At 33.6% G+C, this 22,395-nt stretch overlaps 2 protein-coding genes across 3 annotated transcripts in view; one reads left to right on the top strand and one right to left on the bottom strand.

Annotated features, from left to right (window-relative positions):
* Positions 1-22,395, top strand: part of pnt (ETS transcription factor pointed) — a 188,273-nt gene that overhangs the window by 7,264 nt on the left and 158,614 nt on the right. For both annotated transcript variants that reach the window (XM_073073787.1, XM_073073785.1), the window contains exon 2: positions 17,310-17,445. In XM_073073787.1, coding sequence (XP_072929888.1) covers positions 17,320-17,445 — 126 coding nt within the window. In that variant the 5' untranslated portion in view covers positions 17,310-17,319. The remainder of the gene's footprint in view (positions 1-17,309; positions 17,446-22,395) is intronic.
* On the bottom strand, positions 7,869-10,131 carry LOC140742500 (ATP synthase subunit d, mitochondrial). Its single transcript, XM_073073397.1, has 3 exons — positions 9,926-10,131; positions 8,589-8,807; positions 7,869-8,104 (listed from the first exon to the last, which is right to left on the bottom strand). The coding sequence occupies exons 1-3, from the start codon at positions 10,042-10,044 to the stop codon at positions 7,909-7,911; spliced, it is 534 nt and encodes a 177-aa protein (XP_072929498.1). The 5' UTR covers positions 10,045-10,131; the 3' UTR covers positions 7,869-7,908.

Below are 22,395 nucleotides of genomic sequence, written 5' to 3'. Positions count from 1 at the left end.
ATTGTAAATGATGTATGTAATTTTTTATCTTTCATAATTGTATAATTTGAGATATTAGACGTTATCAATATATAAACGGAAATTCGTCAGCGTATATGTAATATTTGTCTACCCTTGATATTTTTTGTGACGAAAATGACATTAGACACTTGATCAAATCTAAGCAGCGACATCGTAGTGTCAATGCAGCCCAAACTACGCATTGAAATATTTCCACTACACTCGTACTACAAAATTTATATCATATTAATTTCCAGAACTACATTACATTAATGTTTATCTAAAATATTTACCAAAAATCACATTACGCGATGTCACATTATCATCTTATCGAGAACGTTATCTATTCTGAAGGTTAGACGCCAACGTATCATCGCTGTAACTGTAGTCAGATTTGAAGATGGCCTACAAAATTATAATATTTAGTTTATCGAGAGCATAATTACAGTAAAATTAATTTAGTTACTTTTGCATGTTCTACCTACCTACCGATATAGTACCTACGACCGCACACCCATATCTGTCGTGAAACTGACTAATATATGAGACGACTATCTTAGTCCTCAAGAGTGCCTACGCATCTGTGATGGGTTTCAGGTAGAATCCCTGTTTTATATGAAGTTGGTTACAGTTGTCCATGTACAGCAGTCATCCCTTACGTATCATTAAGTGTCTAGTGTATACATAGATTAGTAAAGATACTTGGCTTATTAGTAAGTTCTTTTTTTGAATTCGTGACAAATAAAAACATTTTTAGAGAAAATTTACGAATAAATAACTAATACTGCGTAATTTACATAATAAATAAAAAAATATTTCAAATATTTTAAAGACATTTTAGCACGGAGACGTGGCAAAACTTTTTTTCGCAACTATTTCAATTTTCAAAACTAGGTACATTTTCTTGTTAGGAGTGAGTAATCTTTACTAATCTATGAGTGTATTCTACACATTCCTTTGTTGTTAGAGTCTTACAAAATAATAATAATCAAATTACCTACAGGTAACTTGATCCTAAAATCCACCGACATGTCTATTGTCTTAAAATTGTTATAAATCAAGTACAAAAAGAAATACTATCATAAAATTTAATACCGCTCGGTTCGTTTAACTGCTGTTGCCGCAAAATTGCCCCGTATTCGCACGAGAAGCATAATCATGTCGCCGCAGGCTTCCATTTTAGCGTTCAGAAAAAAATAAGGTTGTCGATCGACATCTGACGAGCCACTAGGTTCGGTGCTCTATGGACGGGCGCGGGGGTGGAAAGGGTAGGGGGGAACAGCTGCGCGGGCGCAGTCCGTCAATGTTTGCGTGAGATTTGTGTGTGCGTGTGTGCGTAGGGTTGTACACCTTGCACGCAACGGGACCCTGCCCCGAGCAGGTAGAAACGTCGTCGACTGACACGATTCTGAACGGATATCGCGTGGCGAATATGGATTTTGAATATATAACAATGCAGAAGCGGATCTGGGGCTGAGATTCACGGAAATGTACGCCATTTTGTTAAATTGCACACTCAAATTACTTTGGTAGTTAAAATAAAATATGGATTTAATTCATGAATAACTTATGTTTGCAATGGCTACGATATAGTTTTATAAACGTAGTGGTAATCTTATTATTGCAGTTACAAAATATGAATTGTCTATTGTTCTATCATAACGAATATTGTTTTATCTATTAAACACTTCTACGGTGTCTGCTAGAGGCCGTGACGAAGTAATATTTTGAGTCTTCATTTTTTTGCAAACAACAAATACTCGAATGGTAACAGATGTTCATTTCGAAATCCTCACATCTGTTTTTGTGAACCTGTACCCTTTTGGTAGAGATTTGACTGAGTCGACGAAAATACAAGAAAGTATAATAAAATATAAGTAAAATTCAAACTATCGCCCGCGTTTCTTTGTTAAAGCTACACATGTAAATTAAATATTCCACAAGTATATTTCTTATTTTAACATTAAAATACTTTAAAAACAGAGCATTTTAAACTAAAATATTTAAGTAATTCAATTCACCAAGTATGCTAATCGTCACATATCGCTTCATACCAGGCTGGCACAGTAACAATTCGGTCCAAGTACTAAATATAGTACAAAATAAAACAACTGTCGTTTGCCCTTCATTCAACGCTTTATGATTTCAAATTTCTACCCAATGACACTGAAAATAACGCCCATTTTTGACTAATCAATACTGTCCATGTAATTGGTCGACGCCGTCGTCTGCGTAGGCGCACCAGAATTTTTAATTATGAATTAATTAACTATCAACATTACAAACTTGGATAAACTCTATTAATTTTTTTAGAACATCTCAACACAGTCGCTGAAACGGATCAGTTTTAATCTACATAAATGATTAAACAATTTAAGGAAGTTATTTAGAGATATTTTTTTAAATAAATTAAGTATCTTATTCAGATCAAGGGAATATTACCTTTCATTTAAATTACTCTACAATTGTAGAGTATAACTAAATAAAAACTGCATTTAACAGTCCTGTTACTTTATTTAAGCAAATGAATTAACTTATATTCTTACTAATGTATTCTTATTACTCAATATGCAAAAGGCATAGAGTAAGTAGAGTATAAATTAAAAAAAAACCCACAACATTTATGAACAAAGTGCAGCAAAGCACAATAATGTATGCATTGAGGCACAGTGTCGAGTTCGACGACTCTCCGATAATAATATTATAAAATGACTTCCTATCAGCGACGCTATGTAGAGACATTTATCAGCCTTACTCTACCTAAAAGCGTTATGTAGTTATGTTATTTAGTGCACATAAAAATATTGTTGTTTCGTGTAAAGAAATGCAATGAATACAATTTAATTGTTCGTAATCAACGAACGTATGATATAGATTTTATCATATTTGTATCATTATTATGATAATGATGACAATTGATCATAATAACGACAAGTATCCTAAAGAGGTGTTTGTGTTACAAAGATAAAAAATATTAATATATTTTTTCAAGTACCAACCCTGAAACTACCACAAAAATATTTATTACGACTTGCCAGTGTAAAATATTAACATAAAAATCCCATCGAATAACTTCAATATCGGTGCAAAAACTTTTACATTGTAGTTTGTTGTAAAAACACATATCAAAGAATAAGGGTTTTATCTATTCCGATCAACACGTTGGAGGAATACAGACTTACCAAGGGCTGATAACACCTGATCATTAGTATTCCTGTCACGGAAACATTATAACATTATTATGCGTGAATGAACAGGTATCCTCTAGGCAAAGATTAACAATTATCTACTTAATTCTACCTAGTTGCTTTGTGATGTACAATGATAATTTGTAACATATTCTTTGTTACTTAAAAGGCATAAAGTGTTAAGTAAATGTGCTTCACAACCCAGCTATTCAAACATAATGAATAAATATGCTTTACAACGTTTAAGCTGTTTGTTTTTGTCTTAATGTCGTACTGCATTATATAGTTTTTGTTATGTTTACCAAGAAAAGTAACGAAGTAGATAAATCAAAGCGTGTACTACTTACTTAGTTAAATTTGAATCGTCAGTAAACAATAAATTTCCGTTAAGTCAATACTTTATAAGCTAATTTTGAAAATAGGAATTTTAACTATAACAAAATTCACTCAAGATTTAATAAATTTTAATTTAAAAATACATATAAAAATTTAATAATCAAAGAAAATTATTTTCAATTTTATACAGATTAATATCAATTAATAAGAAAAAATGTTAAAGTAGACGAACGAAGCACAACTTCGGTCATAATGAGTTCCCAACATTAGTTACGATCTATATAGAGAGGAGTTATGATTGAGCGGGGTACTGCGCTAAATATAGCGCAATGCAACAGGTGGTCTCCCTTGCACGCCCACGCACCCAGCCAATATTGTTGAACGGATGTGCATGCGAAACTTCGAAGCTTAGCGAAGCGTCACTTCGGTCCCAGCTAAGTGTTGTTTTACAAAGTTGAATTTTCCGTAGTAAGACTGCGTTAAAGTGCATATTTTTCGAAGTTTATACCGAAGCATAACTTCGCCAAGAGCTGATCGTGATTTTACGAAGAAGTTCTGTAGCTCGACTGCGTCAGTTTCAGTAGGTACCACACTAATTATAGTAAGCGTAGCACTATAGTTTAGAACGAGCTTTTGCCCGCAGCTTCGCTCGCGTTATGAAGTAATATTTTCATCCCCTATTTTATCCCCTTGGGGGTACAATTGATCAAAATCCTTTCTTAGCGGATGCCTACGTCATAACATCTACCTGCATGCCAAATTTCAGCCCGATCCATCCAGTGGTTTGGGCTGTGCGTTGATAGATCACTATGTCAGTCACCTTTGAGTTATATATAATTAGAAGATTAGGCGCGAAGCGTTCCAGCGTAGTAACCTAACTTAGTCTTAATTTGGAATATTAGTATATACTCGTATTTTGGGTTTCCGTTACTTACAGCTTAAGTTCACAAAGGAATTCAATTCCATCTCCCATTATTATTAAAAAGTAACTAAAACTTGAACTATGATGTACACGAACTAAGCAAGACTCTGTTCAAAGGGAGTTTTTTGTAGATTAGTCACAATGGCTTAGAGGAATTGTGATCGCTGGCTAAAAATAGAGCGGTGTAACAGGTGGTCAGCTCGCCACCACGCACGCACCCAACTTTGTAGAGCACGGTAGAGCTAACGGAGTGTACATGCGAAACTATAACATTAAAAATCATTTTTTTTCTAAACTATTCATTTTTGCAATTTATTCAACATTGCATATAATGTAAAAAAAAATCCTTATTTATGACGTCTAAGTTATAATTTAGAAGCGTTTCATTAAAATAAGAAATAGACTTGTTTTAGACTTGATGTCAAAAAAATTACGATTTATCGATGTCCATAAACATTGAAGTACGAAGAAGTAGATTTTTGTGAATAGGAACTTAATCTCTATTAATGTTAAGATGCCATAACTTATTTCAAAATTATGGAATGTGATTCTAAACCTTACTTGGAATAAAAAATTAAAGTACATTTCTGGGATTCAAACCCCAGACCATACGATAAAAAGGACTTTCAAACCACTAAGCTTATTTAATAAATTCTCGTTTATGAAGCTCTCCATTTTCTCCAAAGTCCGCCTCAATGATTGATACGCGATAATACATGACGTTTCCACTGAAAACGGAAGAGGATGTTCTCAGTGTATTTTTAGATCTATCTTTCCAGCTATTTTGAAATAAGTAGATACATTCTTTCTTTCTCTGTTAATACAAAGTCTAAAAGTTTTGGATTAAGTAATGCGTCCAATATTTTTTTATTTTGAAGTTGCAAATGAACGTGCAGTTCACCTACATCCTTATGATTTTTTACAAAAATGACTGTTTTTGTAGTTGTTTACGTATTTCCGTAATAGGTAAACAAATACAAAAACAGTCATTTTTGTAAAAACATAAAAACTCATACTAAGGGTACTGTAAATTGTCTGTCTACTATCAACGTGAACTCTATCACAGTATTACCACTTTTGAAGACTAAAATAGTAATTCTCATGTGTAAGTCAGCCGACATCCGCACTAATCCATCGAAACGATAGAACTATTTCACACTAGAAATAGGTGATTCTACTACCTTTTATTCCTTCCATTGAGTATATTTTAAAATGCACTATAATTACGATCACATGTAAACAATAGGAATAAAACATATAAAAGTTCTAATCACTACAAATTTTATTAAAGTTACCTATATGAAGTCGTTTACTATTCTAATACTAAATAGAAAACCTCAAATATAATACGTCCTAATAGACATTTACATCGTTGGTGATCTAATATCGTGTTAAACGGCCCCTAACCACATTTGTGCCAGTGCATTGCAAGTAACTTATGTTACAGGGAGTTAGTTCTAAGAAGGGACCGACTACACATGACACACACATAGAAGCCCATTCATGAGTTGAATGAATTGCTAGCATGGATACCTAGTATGCAGATTTGGCTAGAATGTTATTACTACTAAAATATGAATGGCTTCTATAATAATAAATAGGCATTATGTACGCTTAGTGGTCAAAATTCATCCAAAAGCTTTATTTAAACTTATAAAGAAGTCAAACTTAATATGTTTTTATTTTTTCAAATTTATTAATAATATAAACGTAATCCTTTGTAAACAGCGAACAAAGAAAAAAGAAAATTACTATACATAAAAGTTAGAATTTCAATTTTGGAATTGTTGCTAGCAAAAAGTAATTTGATTATAATTTCATGTACCTATCGCATCCCAGTAGCTTAAGCTGGAACTGGAACTGGATGTTTAATGGAAACATTAAAATAAATTACTAACGAAGAAAGCAAAATTTACCTAGATAGATACATTCAAATAAAAAATTGCATTGACTTAACCTACTCGTATAAACCAGTACACAGGGAAATAAAACATTTTATCGACATTAAAAATTAAAGCATTTCCAACAAAACTTATCATATACAGCCAGTAAAACAGTCGTTCATTATTCGACTTACAACTGAACTATACAGTGTACTGTAACTCAATTCAAAGAATCACATACGTTTCTAAGAAGCACATATTGGGCCGGCGGGTGCATTCGTGTTAGTATAACACAGAAGCAAGCCATAAATGATTGGCGTTCCAAAACTTGGCACGCGGCACTGGAAAATTAAACTTTCATCCATTAAAAGAAGAGCAGAAAATAGAATCAATATCGGGGCGATTTCAAATGAAACGCATGAAGAAATATTATTTCGGATGCTTGTTATTTATGGTCTGAATTCTGGAAAACTTAACTGAGGAGTGTACTGCAAAAAATGCATGCCTCATTCCGAAATTCGTTTCAAAAATGTGAATGTAAATGATAGATTGACGAATTACATAACGTAACATTATTAACACTCATTAAACAACACAAATTAAGGGAAAAATGTAAAGTTTCTCAATATCGTTTTTCGTTCAATTTATAATAATTTAGCTATAAAAGGAAAACAAAATAAGAAGTGTAATTTTGTAGCCTTTTATATTCTCATTACCTGTGTGTTCAACGTCGAGCTACAAAAATTTCTAAAACTAAATAAACTTTTAGAAAACTAACAACTTGTTTCGATAGAATACCATTATATATACTATAACATAGAATATGGAAACAAAACTTTAACGAATACGATAACGATAACGAACTTTAACGATTAACGAACATAAGAAAAAAGAAAAAACACATGCCCAGATATTCCAACGGCGAATAAAAGCAGCTATTACGAGTCAAATTAAATTTTCAAGTAACCCAATCGCATAATCAGTCACAATTTGCCAGGGCAAGTTCTTGGCTAATGTCTCCACCGCGACCCTGAGCTGCTATTTTTAGACCTGCAGCCCTTCTTATTTATGGATGTAGACAATAACTCATGCGTTCTTTGGACTTGATTGCAGTACATTGACTTTGTTTCGTTAATTGTCATTCTCGTAAAGTTGTCATTGAAAGAGTAATCGAGTAAAAGTTAGATTAGCGCTAGATTTGGCTTGGAAAAATTCGCGTCTGCTGATTCCATAATATTAAAAATATTGCAAAATCCATAAAATCATTTTACTTGAAAAAATGTGTTGTAGAGTGAAATCCGATCTACATAAAGTTGCATTATTTAGATTATTAGGGTATTTACAGTTGTTAAGAATTTCAAAAAATCTTCCGACAGCGCGTTCCAAATTCGATCACTGGAAAACAGATATCCAAATGATTAATTTAGATAGTATTTATGTATTCGTATTCGTATGTATTCGGCACGCAGGAAAAAACCTAGTTTCAGGATATTTCATTTTTTTGTGAAAAAAAATACTGTTTTGAATAAAAAACCCTAGAACTATCACATGAATATTTATTTACGGAATGTATGCTTTGTCAATGGTGTCCAGCAGCCTTCATAGCCTTTTGCTCCGGGGTCATGTAGCCCGGTTGCTCTTCAATATTATGTGGCCAGAAGGACGGCTTCTTGGTAAAGTCCAAAGCTTCGTTAGGATACAGTTCGGCGAACATTTCCATGGTCATATCATCGAATTTTGGTAGAGCTTTCACTTTGTTTAGGTCGACTGTTACACTGGAATTCAATATTGGTTACTGTTATTTTTCCTTTACAAAATTCTTTGTAACTTTAAAGATATATTCAGTTTCAGGAGTAACGGACTGACAGATATACGTCGCCCGTGCCTGGCCTTATTTTCGTACCTTAAATATCGTATGATGTAAGATGCGAAAAAAGTTTCATTCAAGTACGTTAAATAAATTCAAATCTTTTATTAATTTGACGATAGAAGCAGCATCAACACACAACTTTCAAATAACATTTCTTAATAGCAAAGGAGAATGGACTTCAACTGATAAGTGTTGACTGCAATCCATGGACATCTCTAATCAATCTCAGATAGAATGACTACTTCTGGTCGGCCACACCATTGCCAGTCTCATTTGTGCCACAGCTGTTAAACCAAGAAGGGCTTTACCTTACTTTCCACTATACTTATCTTTAAAACAAAATAGAAGTTTAAGGCAGAGACTCTGCGGTAGCGGAAAAAACGTCTTACGCATCAATTTCCTTCTGCATCGTCTCGCAAAACTTTTGAATTTCGGGTTGCAGCGCCTTCCATTGCTCATCGATTTTCGCCGACAGAGTATCAGCAGGATACGGCACTTTGAACGCCGCGTAGGCCGTCTTGAACTTCTCCACCAAGCCTGGCACTGGGACTATTTTGCTATATTCCTCCCAATTTATCTTTGGGGCTTCAGCTGGACTCGCTTGGACTCTGCAAAAGGATGAAATGGATTATGTTTGTATTGTTATGGTGAGGCTGGGCTTCATTAGCGAGGAGTAAATTTGGTGACCACATAAGAAAAACAAACTTATGACAATGAGTCAGTGAAAAAAGTCACCATTATAGGAATAGGGCATACCATCTGTAGATTATTTTGCCTTTTATTTGAAATCGAGGTTCTAGAAAAAAGATAAAATGGTCATTTTCAAACTCAAAATCGTGCTCATGACCTAACTACGACACTGTATAAATGTGTGCCATATACATCATTTTGATGTAATATAATAATTTGTTTTGAGGTGGCATTATTTGGCGACACATCAGAGCATACTACATGTTTATAGTTATTTCTTCTTTACGACAAATATATAAACTAGTCTGTTATAAAGGTTTTAGATGTCCGCCTGGCGATCATGATTCTCAATTAGCTAATTCTCTTTGTAGTTCAATATTTGGAAGTCGAATATTAATAAATATATAAGATAAAGTGTCATATTATACATTCAGATTACATTTATATACATAAGCAGTTATAATAGCTTAAGACTCACGGTACGCACCTCTGGTTTTTCAAAGTTATGTGTAGATTAGAAATAAATTATCGCTTGCTATAACGGTGAAGGGAAAGATCGTGAGGAAACCTAAATGCCTGAGAGTTCTTTACAATAAAAAAAAAATGTAAGCCGTCACGGGACGCCTGGCAGATGTGAAACATCGACATTATTTTGTAAAAGTAATATGCAGAAAAGAACATATTGTGATAGGAACTAAATATGTCATAATGATAAAATAAAATATTACGATTTTTTTCCAGATAACGATGACTATTTATTGAATTCGATTACGCATGGCAACGCGTCGCCACACCGTACACACTACTGCATATAGACTGTATATATATACCATCGTATAGCGTGGCCACGGCACGGCACGCCACGGCATGCGTCGCCATGCCAGAAATCGGTTTTACGTGCGGCTATAGATGTTTCACATCAAAAATAAGATCTTAAAGATGAGTTCCCAATTCGCACTTGGCCAGCATGATGCACTAAGGCCTTACCTTCACTTTGAGAGGGATGTTAATGGCTTGACGAATATTATGAAATTACCTTCGATAATACGCATCTGCCTTTGCTTTGAATGCAAAAAAATTAGCTTTTTGTGAAGGCGGCACCCTTTTTTCCATTTCAACCCAATTTATTGTAGGTTTTGTGAAGCGTTTTGCCATTTTCCTGATGGAAATATAAAATAAGAGAAATTATTTAATTTAAACAATGAAATATTAATTGTCAATTTGTCAGTTCAGCGTTTATGTGTCATTATATTGACGGGTATATGAACGATATTCTACGATTATTGATCATAAATTATGCAATATGGTAAAATCTACTGACCAGTTATCCCGTAGTGAAAAAAGTAGGTACATGTGTACCTACATATTCAATACATATACTCGTACAATACGTATGTAAAACATACGTATGTCGCCAATGCTCGAATTAAATTATTTTTAATTAAAAAAATATGTAGCGTAATTGCATAAGTCTCCTAAAACTTCGTTAAAACACTGAGGATTTTAAATTATTATACTGTGAACATAGATTAGTAAAGATTACTCACGCCTAACAAGAAAATGTACCCAGTTTTGAGAATTGTAATAGTTGCGTAAAAAAGTTTTGCCACGTCTCCGTGCTAAAATGTCCCTAAAATATTTGAAATAATTATTTATTTATTACGTAAATTACGTAATTATTACGTAAATTAGTTATTTATTCGTAAATTTTCTCTAAAAATGATTTTATTTGTCAAGGATTCAAAAAAAGAACTTAATAAAATAAGCCATTTGTGGCTTCATTATCATTATCTTTACTAATCTATGACTGTGAATGGGAAAAGTAGAAGATAAAAAACAATAGCACCAAATTATTGCGAATAATACAAATTCAAAAAATAATTATGGTATCGACATTCAAGGAAGAATTTCAAAAAATCAAATTTCAGAGCGCTAATGACAATTCTGAGAATATCGCACCATATTGAGTGAAAGGCTTTCAGGTATTCATAAATCGATTATCCGCCATGCGATGCATATGATGTGTGGCCACATGCGAGTTCGCGTGTGCTTGTTGCTAGGGTTAAGTTCGGGTCGGGAACCTTATGCCCATCGCCATCTGGGATTGTCTGGCTAACCCTTAAGAAAAGGGAATAAAGCCTACGTCAGCCCAAGAGTGCAAGACCTCAGGGCATTGAATTCAGTGATTTGAAGGCTGATGAATTTGCATCTATGTCAGAAGTTCTCAAACTTTAGTTGTATCGCCGCTTTTAGATCAAGCGCCCTTTCTAAGGGGTGGCGAAAAAAGATTTTCCTGTTACCATTATTGTTACACAAAAACCTTTTTTTCCGGGACAGGCTTTGTCTCTGAAATAAGTCGGCTAAGAAATGAAGTGTTTCTTCTTCTTTTTACAAAACTTCTTTTAGTAATGTTTTCAGGATATCCGGTCAAAATCATAACCCAACTTTTTGCTTCACAGTAGTCTTGTACAAATATAAATTAAAAATCGCTCCCCTTTGCCGCTTCAGCGCCCCTTTTCTCTTCTCCACCTCTAAGGACCATAATGTCCCCTACTTCAGCACTTTGAGAAACAGTGCTCTACGCCAATGACTGCATTTCACCCTTTAGTTCGTTGAAATAAAACCCAAGCTACCTTTGCCGCAGGCTTCAATTAGTGTGAAGGAAAGTGGCTCCCGAAGCAACAATTTCACGCATGTTTCATGGTAGGTACTACGAGTTAGGTACATTATCTTAGTGATAACGGTATGCGGTTTATTTTATACGAGCTTTTGCCCGCGGCTTCGCTCGCGTAACGAAGTAATATTATTAACCAAAAAGATTTATACAAACTTTCATCCCCTATTTTATCCCCTTGGGGGTAGAGTTGATCAAAATCCTTTCTTAGCGGATGCCTACGATATACCTTCTACCTGCATGCCAAATATCAGCCCGATCCGTCCAGTGGTTTGGGCTTTGCGTTGATAGATCACTATGTCAGTCAGTGACCTTTGAGTTATACATATTTAGATATCTAATTTCTATTAGTGTGAAGGAAAATGGCTCCCGAAGCAACAATTTCACGCATGTTTCGTGGAAGGTACAACGAATTAGGTACATTATCTCAGTGATAACGGTATGCGGTTTATTTAGCTAATTCCAGCTTAACACTGTTATAAGATAGATAATATGTGACGGTATTGAGATGGTTCGTACCGTGGATTGATGGTGGTACCTAAGACTAAAGTATCGAACGGGCATGAAGTCCACTTGATGGTAAGTGGTAATTGCCCATCGACATCCGTAACCAAATTTAGAACAAGGTTTCTAGCAATGACAGACCTAAACACGAACAACTTCATGCTAAAATAGGCGTGACAGGAGTACCTTTCCGATCGAAGTATTGGTTCTACTCATTTTTTTTGCTGTGAAATCCTATACCTATAACGTTCTACCTTCAAAATCCTTACTAATATTATAAATCCGAAAGTAACTCTGTCTGTCTGTCTGTCTGTCTGGTTGTCTTTTCTTCACGTCTAAACCACTGAACCGATTTTAATGAAATTTTGTACAAAGATAGTCTGAGATCCGAGAAAGGATATAGGATAGATTTTATCCCGGAAATCCCACGGGAACTAGCGATGGCGATCTAAGATCGATTGATCTTTTGGTCCCATGACATCGATTATTTTAATCGATATTATTAAGGATTGAGTCGTAAACTATGAATTTGATCAAGTGATGATCTTTAGCAAATTTTAAGGTACGAATTTTCAGTTTTATGTATGTTAGTATGTTATATTATTTTGTTTTAAACGCGGGCGAAGCCGCGGGCAAAAACTAGTATGAAATAAGTATGAAGCAAATTATTTCCCAAAGCAACTACTTTGTACGTAATACGATTCGCGGTATATGACGAGCTAGGTACATTATCTGTGATAAGATAACAGCGGTTTGTTTTATTTGTGCTAATTCGAGATATCTACGCTTTACCTTGAACATATTAATTCATAAGTGATCGGGCAATGACAGTACAAATAGTACTGAAAGTTTATCATAACAGGAAAATAAAGCACTAATGGAAAAATTTAAACGTTAAAAGTTGGTAACTTTATCCATACTAATATTATAAAGAGGAAAACTTTGTTTGTTTGTTTCATTGTAATGAATAGGCTCAAAAACTACTGGGCCGATTTTAAAAATTCTTTCACCATTCGAAAGCTACATTATCCATAAGTAACATAGGCTATATTTTATATGAAATATATTTGATAAATAGATTTTGAGGCGGTACAAAGTTTGCCGGGTCAGCTTGTTTCATAATAAATTGAGAAGGAAATATCCTTGCCGTTTCTGTTAGATTTCAGAAAGAAATAGAAGAATGTATTTTTATCGTGTAATTATTTTTTGACATTTTTTAACAACTTGCACTGGTTTGTAAAACCCGTTTAATTGATAATTTATTCGTTAACGTCAATTAGCAAAAAAAAATATCTGCCAAAGTTTTTTTTTTTTGCCAACGTAGACTGTTAAATTTCGAAATATGATAGGCATTTGTTAAGACTGGTTATACGGTTGTAAAACTAAATGGAATAATACGATATTTACAGATATGATAATGAATACGATATCGCAATTTCTTAAATATTTGTGGACATCAAAAACATACAAAATGGTTACAGACATAATTATACAGTTACTTATAGATCATTACTCTTAATTAAATGATGAACATTTTTTAAACTGATAACATAAATTCTGATACTTAAAAATTACATTAACCTTCGGTAAAATGTGACTCATATTAAGACTTATTCGAAACAATTCCTTACATTTGCTATCTTATCACAGTTAGATTGTATTGTCTTGTTAGCACTATTTCACTTTATTTTTCATACATTACATCAGTAATTACTTAAATTTGCGACACGCGTAACTATTATCACGATTTACTTTGCGAAGTGACAAGGAAGCATGTGGTTCATCTATTCTTCAGTACGCATTGACATCTACATACCTAGAAGTATTTGTAACTAAATTATAAAACAAGTATGGGTAAAACGTAATAACTGGTCGCTAAAACTAAGAGCACGTCCATTATTCATATGCAATCAATCCAATGTTTTACCCACCAAATAAGAACATTTGTCAATGTCTTGAAGGTGGGAGAACCCTTTGTAGTTCGACTCCGGTGGCACCACCGCCACACCTATTTCTGCCTAATAACAGCAGTGTTAGGCGCTGCTGTGTTCCGTTTTGAAGGGTGTGGTAAGGGAGACATACTTTTCCGAGGCGTTCCAGCTTAGTCCTCAGGGGTAGCGGCGCATCTGTGTCCTCAGGTAGGAATATCCAATCCTATCTGGGGTTGATTACAGATGTCCATGGGCGGCAGTAGCCACTTACCATCAGGTGGACTGTATGCTCGTCTGCTACTCCTATATTATAAAAGGATAAGAGAAGAAAGAAATTGTCAAATTTCGATTTTGGTAGGTAAAAAAATAGTAGTCTGATTTAAACAAAGGACACAAGATGTAATGCCTCGCATAGGTTTGTTGGTTTATTATATGATTCAAACCAAGGTCATTATAGACTCCTATACATAAATAACAAAAAAAAAAGATACCGGCCGAATTGATAACCACCTCCTTTTTGAAGTCGGTTAAAAATAAAAGAAGTTAATATAGACCTGGCCATTAACGAAAGAGCGCATCTAATTACTTGCCAACCGTGTTCCACCCCTCTAAATCACGACACCCTACAAATGACCAACAAATCGACACACCGTTTCAATTACATGACAATAATGTGACGTAGGGATGGAGATTCTTTCCGAAAAAGATCGATTCTCGAATCAATTCGAATCGAAGTGTAAAAAAAAATCGAGGCCCAAAGAATCGATTCTCCAAACATCTATCTTCGATCTTGTCAGCTATAAATGGCGAAGTTAGCGAAAAATAGGTCATTTGGACCAAAACCTCAGCAAAAAATGTCTATAAAACATTCAGCCAACTTCGAAAAAATCGACTTTCGATTTTCTAGGATAAAAGATCGATTCACTGAATTTATGTATTACTGGACCAAAAAATCCACTATTTTAATCGATTTTTCGGCCAAAAAATCGATTCTTCGATTAATCTATCTCAGATCCATCCCTAATGTGACGGTGTCAGTATTGTAACCGTTTCCTGCGGATATTAGCCGTAGCGACACCGATCTTCAGAAGAACCGAATTCTACCGACGACATATTTATCGGATCTATTTCTTGATAACCCTTAGACGATTCTAACCCTTATTGTCTATAGAAACTGAGTTTAGTTATTTGTGTTTAGTAATATAGTAACACGTGGTTTCGGGAACCATTTCCGCCGGATCAACCCGTTACGACTGAAGTGTTAACTAATGCCGATCGCTTTGATGGGATATTAATGGATTCGATGAATCGTGTCGTAAGCGCACTGAAAGGTATCTTTGAATGTAATAAAAAGTTGTAAGCATTTTTGATGTAGTATACTATAGTGATATGATTCTTAGATTAGTTGGCAGTTGTGCTATAACTACTTTCGTGATTGGAATGTAATGATAAGTTATAAGCATTTTGTATGTGAAACATCTATAGCCGCACGTAAAACCGATTTCTGGCGTGGCGACGCATGCCGTGGCGTCGCCACGCTATACATTGTCACAGTAATACCGTCCTCAGAGGCAACATCGAATATAACTATTACCGAAGTCACTGATTAAACGAATTAAGTAGTCACGATTTGAAATAAATTCGTAAATTTTTGTATTTAATGAAAATAAATGTTTATTCAATAAATAGTCATCGTTATCTGGAAAAAATCGTAATATTTTATTTTATCATTATGACATATTTAGTTCCTATCACAATATGTTCTTTTCTGCATATTACTTTTACAAAATAATGTCGATGTTTCACATCTGCCAGGCGTCCCGTGACGGCTCACATTTTTTTTATTATATTATAATGATATGATACTTAGGTATAGTTGTGTAACGTCTTTGTGCTATCACTACTTTCGTGATTTTTACTCTTTAGTACAATAAGTGATAGCCTAGTTTGAACTTCGGTTTCTTATTTCAGGGGAGGTTCGAATCAAAGGATTCGGGAACCTAAAAAAACGATAAATCGTTGATGTATATTGGACTTTAACGGTGACGCAAAACGTTATGAAACTTACACACGTAACATTTCTTTAAAGAATAAGTTCTCAAAGATATATTAATCTAAATATCTAAATATACACACGTGGCCAATGTAAAGTTTTGTCACTTTGAAAAGAGAGTAAATAATATATTGTAACTAAAATATTGTAACTGACAATTTGTAAGTGCCGCCGTTGGCCTATACAAAATAAACATATTTCATTTCATTTCATATAATTTTATTATTATATTTAAGATAAAGCCACGCAAGAACGATGTTTATAAATAATTTTAACCGGTATAATTATGTGTTTTGCTTCGTTTATCATACTTATCTCCAATGTGTCACATACCGTACTTCCTCATTATTAATAAAAAACGGTTTCCGACTTTACAGACGTAACATAATATAAGTTCCAAAAATATTGTACTGCTTAAAAATATTGCCTATTACTTCTACAATTTAGAAAAATCCAACCACACTTCATGTGTTAAAATCCGTCAGGTTGGTAGGGCTATTAGGGTATATATAAGCTCAAGCTAAACATTACCTTCCGGACTTGATTAAAAATTCATAAACCCTCAAATTTTAAATTTGATATTTCTAATTGTCTCTAGTTAAATACTTTTAACGTGCTCGTATAATATCAAGTTTCGAGTTAATAATCTGTCAGAATTAGTAAAAGTATATAAACGCACCTATGTCAATTTTTCAAAGAATTGACCACAAAGTGGTCGAGCTTGCGGTCAAAGAAGCCTCACTAGTATGGGACGAGCGAAACATAAGCCTACGGATACTTTACTTTTTATTATTATTTTCCGTCGGAACTTTACCCCAACTGTACCCCATATACCCTTTCTGAATATTGCGTAATAGATAATATAGGGGAGTGTGATCGGAGGGTCGAAGGTTCGAATATTAAGGACATATCTTTGATTTTTCAAAGTTATTCGTGTATTGAAAAATAATTGTCATTTGCTTAGGGGCGAGTAAAAACGCCATGATGAACGTCTGAGAGTTCTTAAGTTTTCAAGAGTGTGTGAAGTCTACCAGTTTAGCCTAAATCCTTCTCCCTGAGAGGAGATCCGTATATAGGACAGTATTGTAGTCACTGGAGCTCATCGATCAATACACCTATTAAAATTACCTGAAAACCGAGTACACGTATATAACATATACAGGCTTCAGCTGATGTAGCCCAAAACTTATCGTTACTTGTTGTCACTTATAAAATAAACCTTTTCATTTTTTTAATTTTATTTTATCTTTGTTAACAGTCCCAGCACAATGAAGCTGGAGTGGGCGGAGAGCGAGTCCGACTATGGACTGGAGGAGGCCGCGTTCTACGAGGGCCCTTCGAGCATTGCCCCTCCGCCGCGCAAGCATGTCTCCTTTAGCCTCAGGCTGGACCTGGTAAGTATAGTATCTAAGAATTACTATTTGCGAGATCTAGTTATTTTAAATTATATCTTAAGTTTAATTAAAATTATACCTCAGACGGACTTATGGAAGACAGTCAGTATGGAAATTTGGAACATAGGTAAAAGAGAGTTGTCTCGCCGCCTTTAAAAAGAGCCTTTTTGTATCTTTCTTAAAGCTCTATGTCAAAGCTCTCCAAAAATACTTCGGGAAACAGTTCATTCGACATTCCATATCTTGCGGGAAGACAGAAATCCTTTTGCAAACCGAATTGTGGAGCATAGTTATAACAGAAGAAAGACACTCCAATTTTTTTTTAATGATTATATTAAAAAAAAAGTTAGCAAATTTTGCAAAGTGCTTATTAACGCATCTTTTCTAAATACTTTACGTTTAGCATCAAATTTCCAACTCATTTACTTTTAGGAGTATTTCAATGCAATCTGTTGATATAACAGTTTCGTATGTGCCAGTTAATTTAAAACTAGACGTTTTATTACATGACTTTAATGCAATTATTTTAAACGTTACTGAGTCTCTTTGACAAAATATGACGCCGAATATTTACGAGTATTTTCTTGAGGAAACATAAATTTTAAACATCAAACAACATCCGACTATTGTTCTTAATTATTTTTTTGTTTGAAATTAGGGTTAAGTCTGTATTGCTTCCGTTAGATATGTAATTGTTATTAGAGTAGTTTTATCTAGTAAATATTTAGACAAGAGAATATAATTAGGGTTTTATTAAATGTTTAAAATAGTATACTTATTTTAATAATTAGTGAAGTAGGTATGGACCTACCTAAAAGTCAGCATAACTATTTTTTTTATTATACAGCGTCATATAGGTGATAGAGTCCTTCATACCTCTACTTCGAAGGCATAAGTTTCGAAGGTATCAGTGATAAGCGTTGCTATGTTATAGTTGAGAGATTGTATGTAGCAAGGGACCCACACATAAGTGAAACGTTCTAACTTAATCCTTAAGAATAGCAACGAATATAGGGCCGACCTCAGGTAGGACTCTATCTTAAGTTGATATTAGCAGAGGCCACTTACCATCAAGTAAATAGCACGCACGATTGCTACATGCTTATTATATAGGTAGATATTTTTTTTATTATTTTGAAATGAAATTAATTCATTATATTTGAATAATTGCGCCCAATATAATAATATAAACGCAAATATGCAACATAATACAAATAATATCCCTCAATAAAGACAGCAGCAATTACAATACAACGGATGCTGTGTAAGTTACGTGAAAGTATTCTTAATTTATAATCAGTCATTAGATACATTCCTGTTTCCTCCTACCTTGATCTTGGCAGGAAATCCAACCAGATATGGGAAAGCTTGGCGTGTATGGAAAACTTGTACTAACATAAAAATACAAGATGGGGACATTGTAACTTTCTTACTTTGAAAAACTTTAAGTTAAAGAATAATGTTTTGATACTTTATCCTTTTTTTGCTATAAAATGTTTAAATATATAACATACTCGTGCAGAACTAGTTATACTGATAATATTTTCTTAAATATATTTTAAGTATTATATTAAAAATTTTATATTTAAATTAACGTATAATGAGCGTGTTCATTTCACAATATATGACAAATGATACGCTCAATTATCTTTTAATTATATCATAATTTTGCCTCTAATTTGATCTTGGTGGCCCCAAGATTAAAATTTGTTTAATTACTTGGTTACAAAGTCAGGAGTGACTTCACTTATAATATGCATAACTTGTTTCTTTCTCGACTAAATTAACGAGACTGGGATATTATTATAAAAACAAAAACCCGACTGCTTAAAAATATTAGCTAATGTAACTATAATTTAGACGCATCCAACGACAGACAATGTTAAAATCTCTCAAGTTTTTTTTTTATCGGAGTAGCAGACGAGCATGCAGTCCACCTGATAGTAAGTGGCTTCTGCCACCCATGGACTGTAATCAACCCCAGATAAGATTAGACCTGATTACCTGAGGTCGGCCACAGATGAGCCGCTACCCCTGAGGACTAAGCTGGAACGCCTCGGAAAAGTCTGTCTCCCTTACCACACCCTTCAAACCGGAACACAGCAGCGCCTAACACTGCTGTTATTAGGTAGAAATAGGTGTGGCGGTGGTGCCGCCGGAGTCGAACCACAAAGGGTTCTACCACCATGTACTACCATGTATTTACAATTGGATTGTAAACGGTAAACATTAGCCTCAAGGCTAAAAAGAAAAGAGCTTCACAACTGTTTCCGTTATAAAAATTGATGTTCACTTCATAATAAGCAGTATAAAAATAGCTATAATATTTCCACTGCATTTCCGATACAAGTGTACTATTAGTATAATTATAGTTACGTACAACTAGTTTGAACAAGTTGTACTTCAGAGTCCGCCAGTGATGAGTTAATAACAAGTTCTGCAGGACTTGTGCCTTTAGATTTGTAAGGTTCATAAAGAATAAATAAATAAATACACTTGGGGGCTAAATTTGCCAGTTGGTAAGTATTCGCAGTTCAATACTTACCAACTGGCAAATTTAGCCCCCAGAGTGTCGATTATTTATATGTTCCCATATTTGTTGTATCCCAATATGTATATAATGTATATAATCAATCTATCAAATGTTTTGCCTACTAAAGATCGACATTTCTCAATCCTTTTATACGATCTTTGGAAGCCAAACATTTGATAGAAAAAATATTAGATAGATAGTATGAAGAAATTGACAAAAGTTGATCTTTGCTGCACTAATAATTGCTTAGATTCATAACTATTAAAACTAATGTGTCTCAAACACATGCCTGACTTGGACAAATAAATTGCGATGGATTGATTTTCAAGCAAGGCAAAATCTATTTACAGTATTTTTATTCAATCATAATCCCATTTGAATGTGACAACCCTATGCAAAGCGACATATCTCGTAGTATGATGACCGACACTCCTGAATATAATTAGCAAACTGGTCTTCAAGGGATATGGCTTACAGTAAGCATATGAACAACTCCCAGTAGTACTTAATTATAGAGACATAGCGGAGATATTTTTCTAAAAAAAATAAGAGTTCGCATTTAAATGCTTGTCGTCAACCCAGCACTGGACCCCGTACGGGTCCTCCCACTAAAATACCCTAATTTCCTTAATTACCAATGTACCAACAGTTTTAGAAATTTTAATTGGATCTTAAAAGTATTATAGGCGATCATACTAATTTATCCGGATATATTTAAAGATAATTATGCTTAAGATTTTTATATTAAAATTCAAAGACACATACTGAACGATTTTAAAGGTACAAAACCAGACCATATTTTCATTTACAAATCACTAATCTTTAGATATTACAAAATACTATAACTATTCTACTTAATGTATAAGCACGGCGCACTCCCTGCTAATACATCACCAAATTTCTGGGATGCTAAAATTCTCATAATGCATTCAAATATCTATATAAAATATCATAGTACATTATGACTCGCTGCTTTGCATGAATAACCGCACAACTCAAAATTATTTAGTTAAAGGTACAGTTTAGTCTAAAATAGCTCCTATTTTAATGTGACTAACTGTAATGTAGTTGTTTATATACCTACTTTTAACTGGATTTTACATTATTTTAACATAATTTATTAAAAAATGTCAAAACAATTTTTTTTAATTTTAAACTAGCTCTCCTGCTAAATTAGCTTTTCTGTGTTCCAAGCAAACTTGCAAAGCAGTGATGTGTTACCCTTACCAGTAGTAACCCCGGTAATACCCTTGCTTTTCTCTTCTATGGGTAATACCTTACTACCGTGGCGACACTACTAAGTGCTACGCCACCGGATGCGACGCAGCCCACCGGAGCGTGATCAACTGCCGTCCTTTTTGTCATTTAAAACAAAGGGCGTATGTTAAAAATACCAGTACACCTATTAGGTATGTGTTTTAACGTGGTAACGAATAAAATTAATAAATGAAATATAATTCATATATTACACACAGTTTCAATTATTGGTTACTGACGGTAGTGGAGACCAATTAGGTACATTAATCTGTGCATACACAGATTAATATAAGAACATAAGTATTTTTAACCATAATGAAATTATATTCTACTTATTGTAAAATTAATAAAACGTATGAATAAACAAACGGTTAAAATAAATTAATTAATTAATTCTTAGTGTTTTCTCGCAAATTGAAGTTCGTTAGGGAGAAATATAACTAATGTTCAAATATTAATAAAAGCGTGAAAGCCAAATTTTATGTTACCTACTGGTTAATTAATTATTAATAATAGAAAACCTGCTTTGAATAACCGGAAAACCGTTGTGACACTTTTGAATTTAGAACACAAATAATACATGGATAAAGTAACATGTACGATAATTAGATGTAATAGTCTTTAACTGGGATGTTCAGAGATCGAAATTTGATAATTTCTAGCAGGCAAGAGTTGACAAACTTTGTATGCAAATCATTGGATAGATTAGTTATTAATAACGATAGTCTTTAGAAGAATAGTAATAAGGTTTAAATATTGCAAAATAAAGTTTAGTATAGATTAAAATAATATTATAATAAAATAAACTGAATAGGGACAAATAATTTTAGGTCCAAGATTTTAAAACAAACTTGTGAATCCCATAATATACTGCTTTTTTTGTAAATATAGCAAGAACATATATTTTTCAATTTTTGTCTAAATCATAAATAAAGAGCTTTAGAAGAATAAATATATATATAATGTATAAGAATAGTTTATGATCTCGAGTAGATTCAAAATCTTTGATCTTATCTAACTTTTTAACCAACTTAAAAAATAGGTTTTCAATTCATTAACATCTTTTTCTATTACACCGAAACGAAATAATTCAAGTTACACTGAAACAAACACAATTTAAACTACCACAAACAAACCAACAATCAATCATCAGAATATAG

The sequence above is a fragment of the Epargyreus clarus genome, unplaced genomic scaffold, assembly GCF_041222505.1.
Source record: "Epargyreus clarus isolate Ecla_fem2 unplaced genomic scaffold, WU_Ecla_fem_2.2 ptg000006l, whole genome shotgun sequence".
NCBI classification, from domain to species: Eukaryota; Metazoa; Arthropoda; class Insecta; order Lepidoptera; family Hesperiidae; genus Epargyreus; species Epargyreus clarus.
This window is presented reverse-complemented; position numbering and strand designations above follow the sequence as displayed.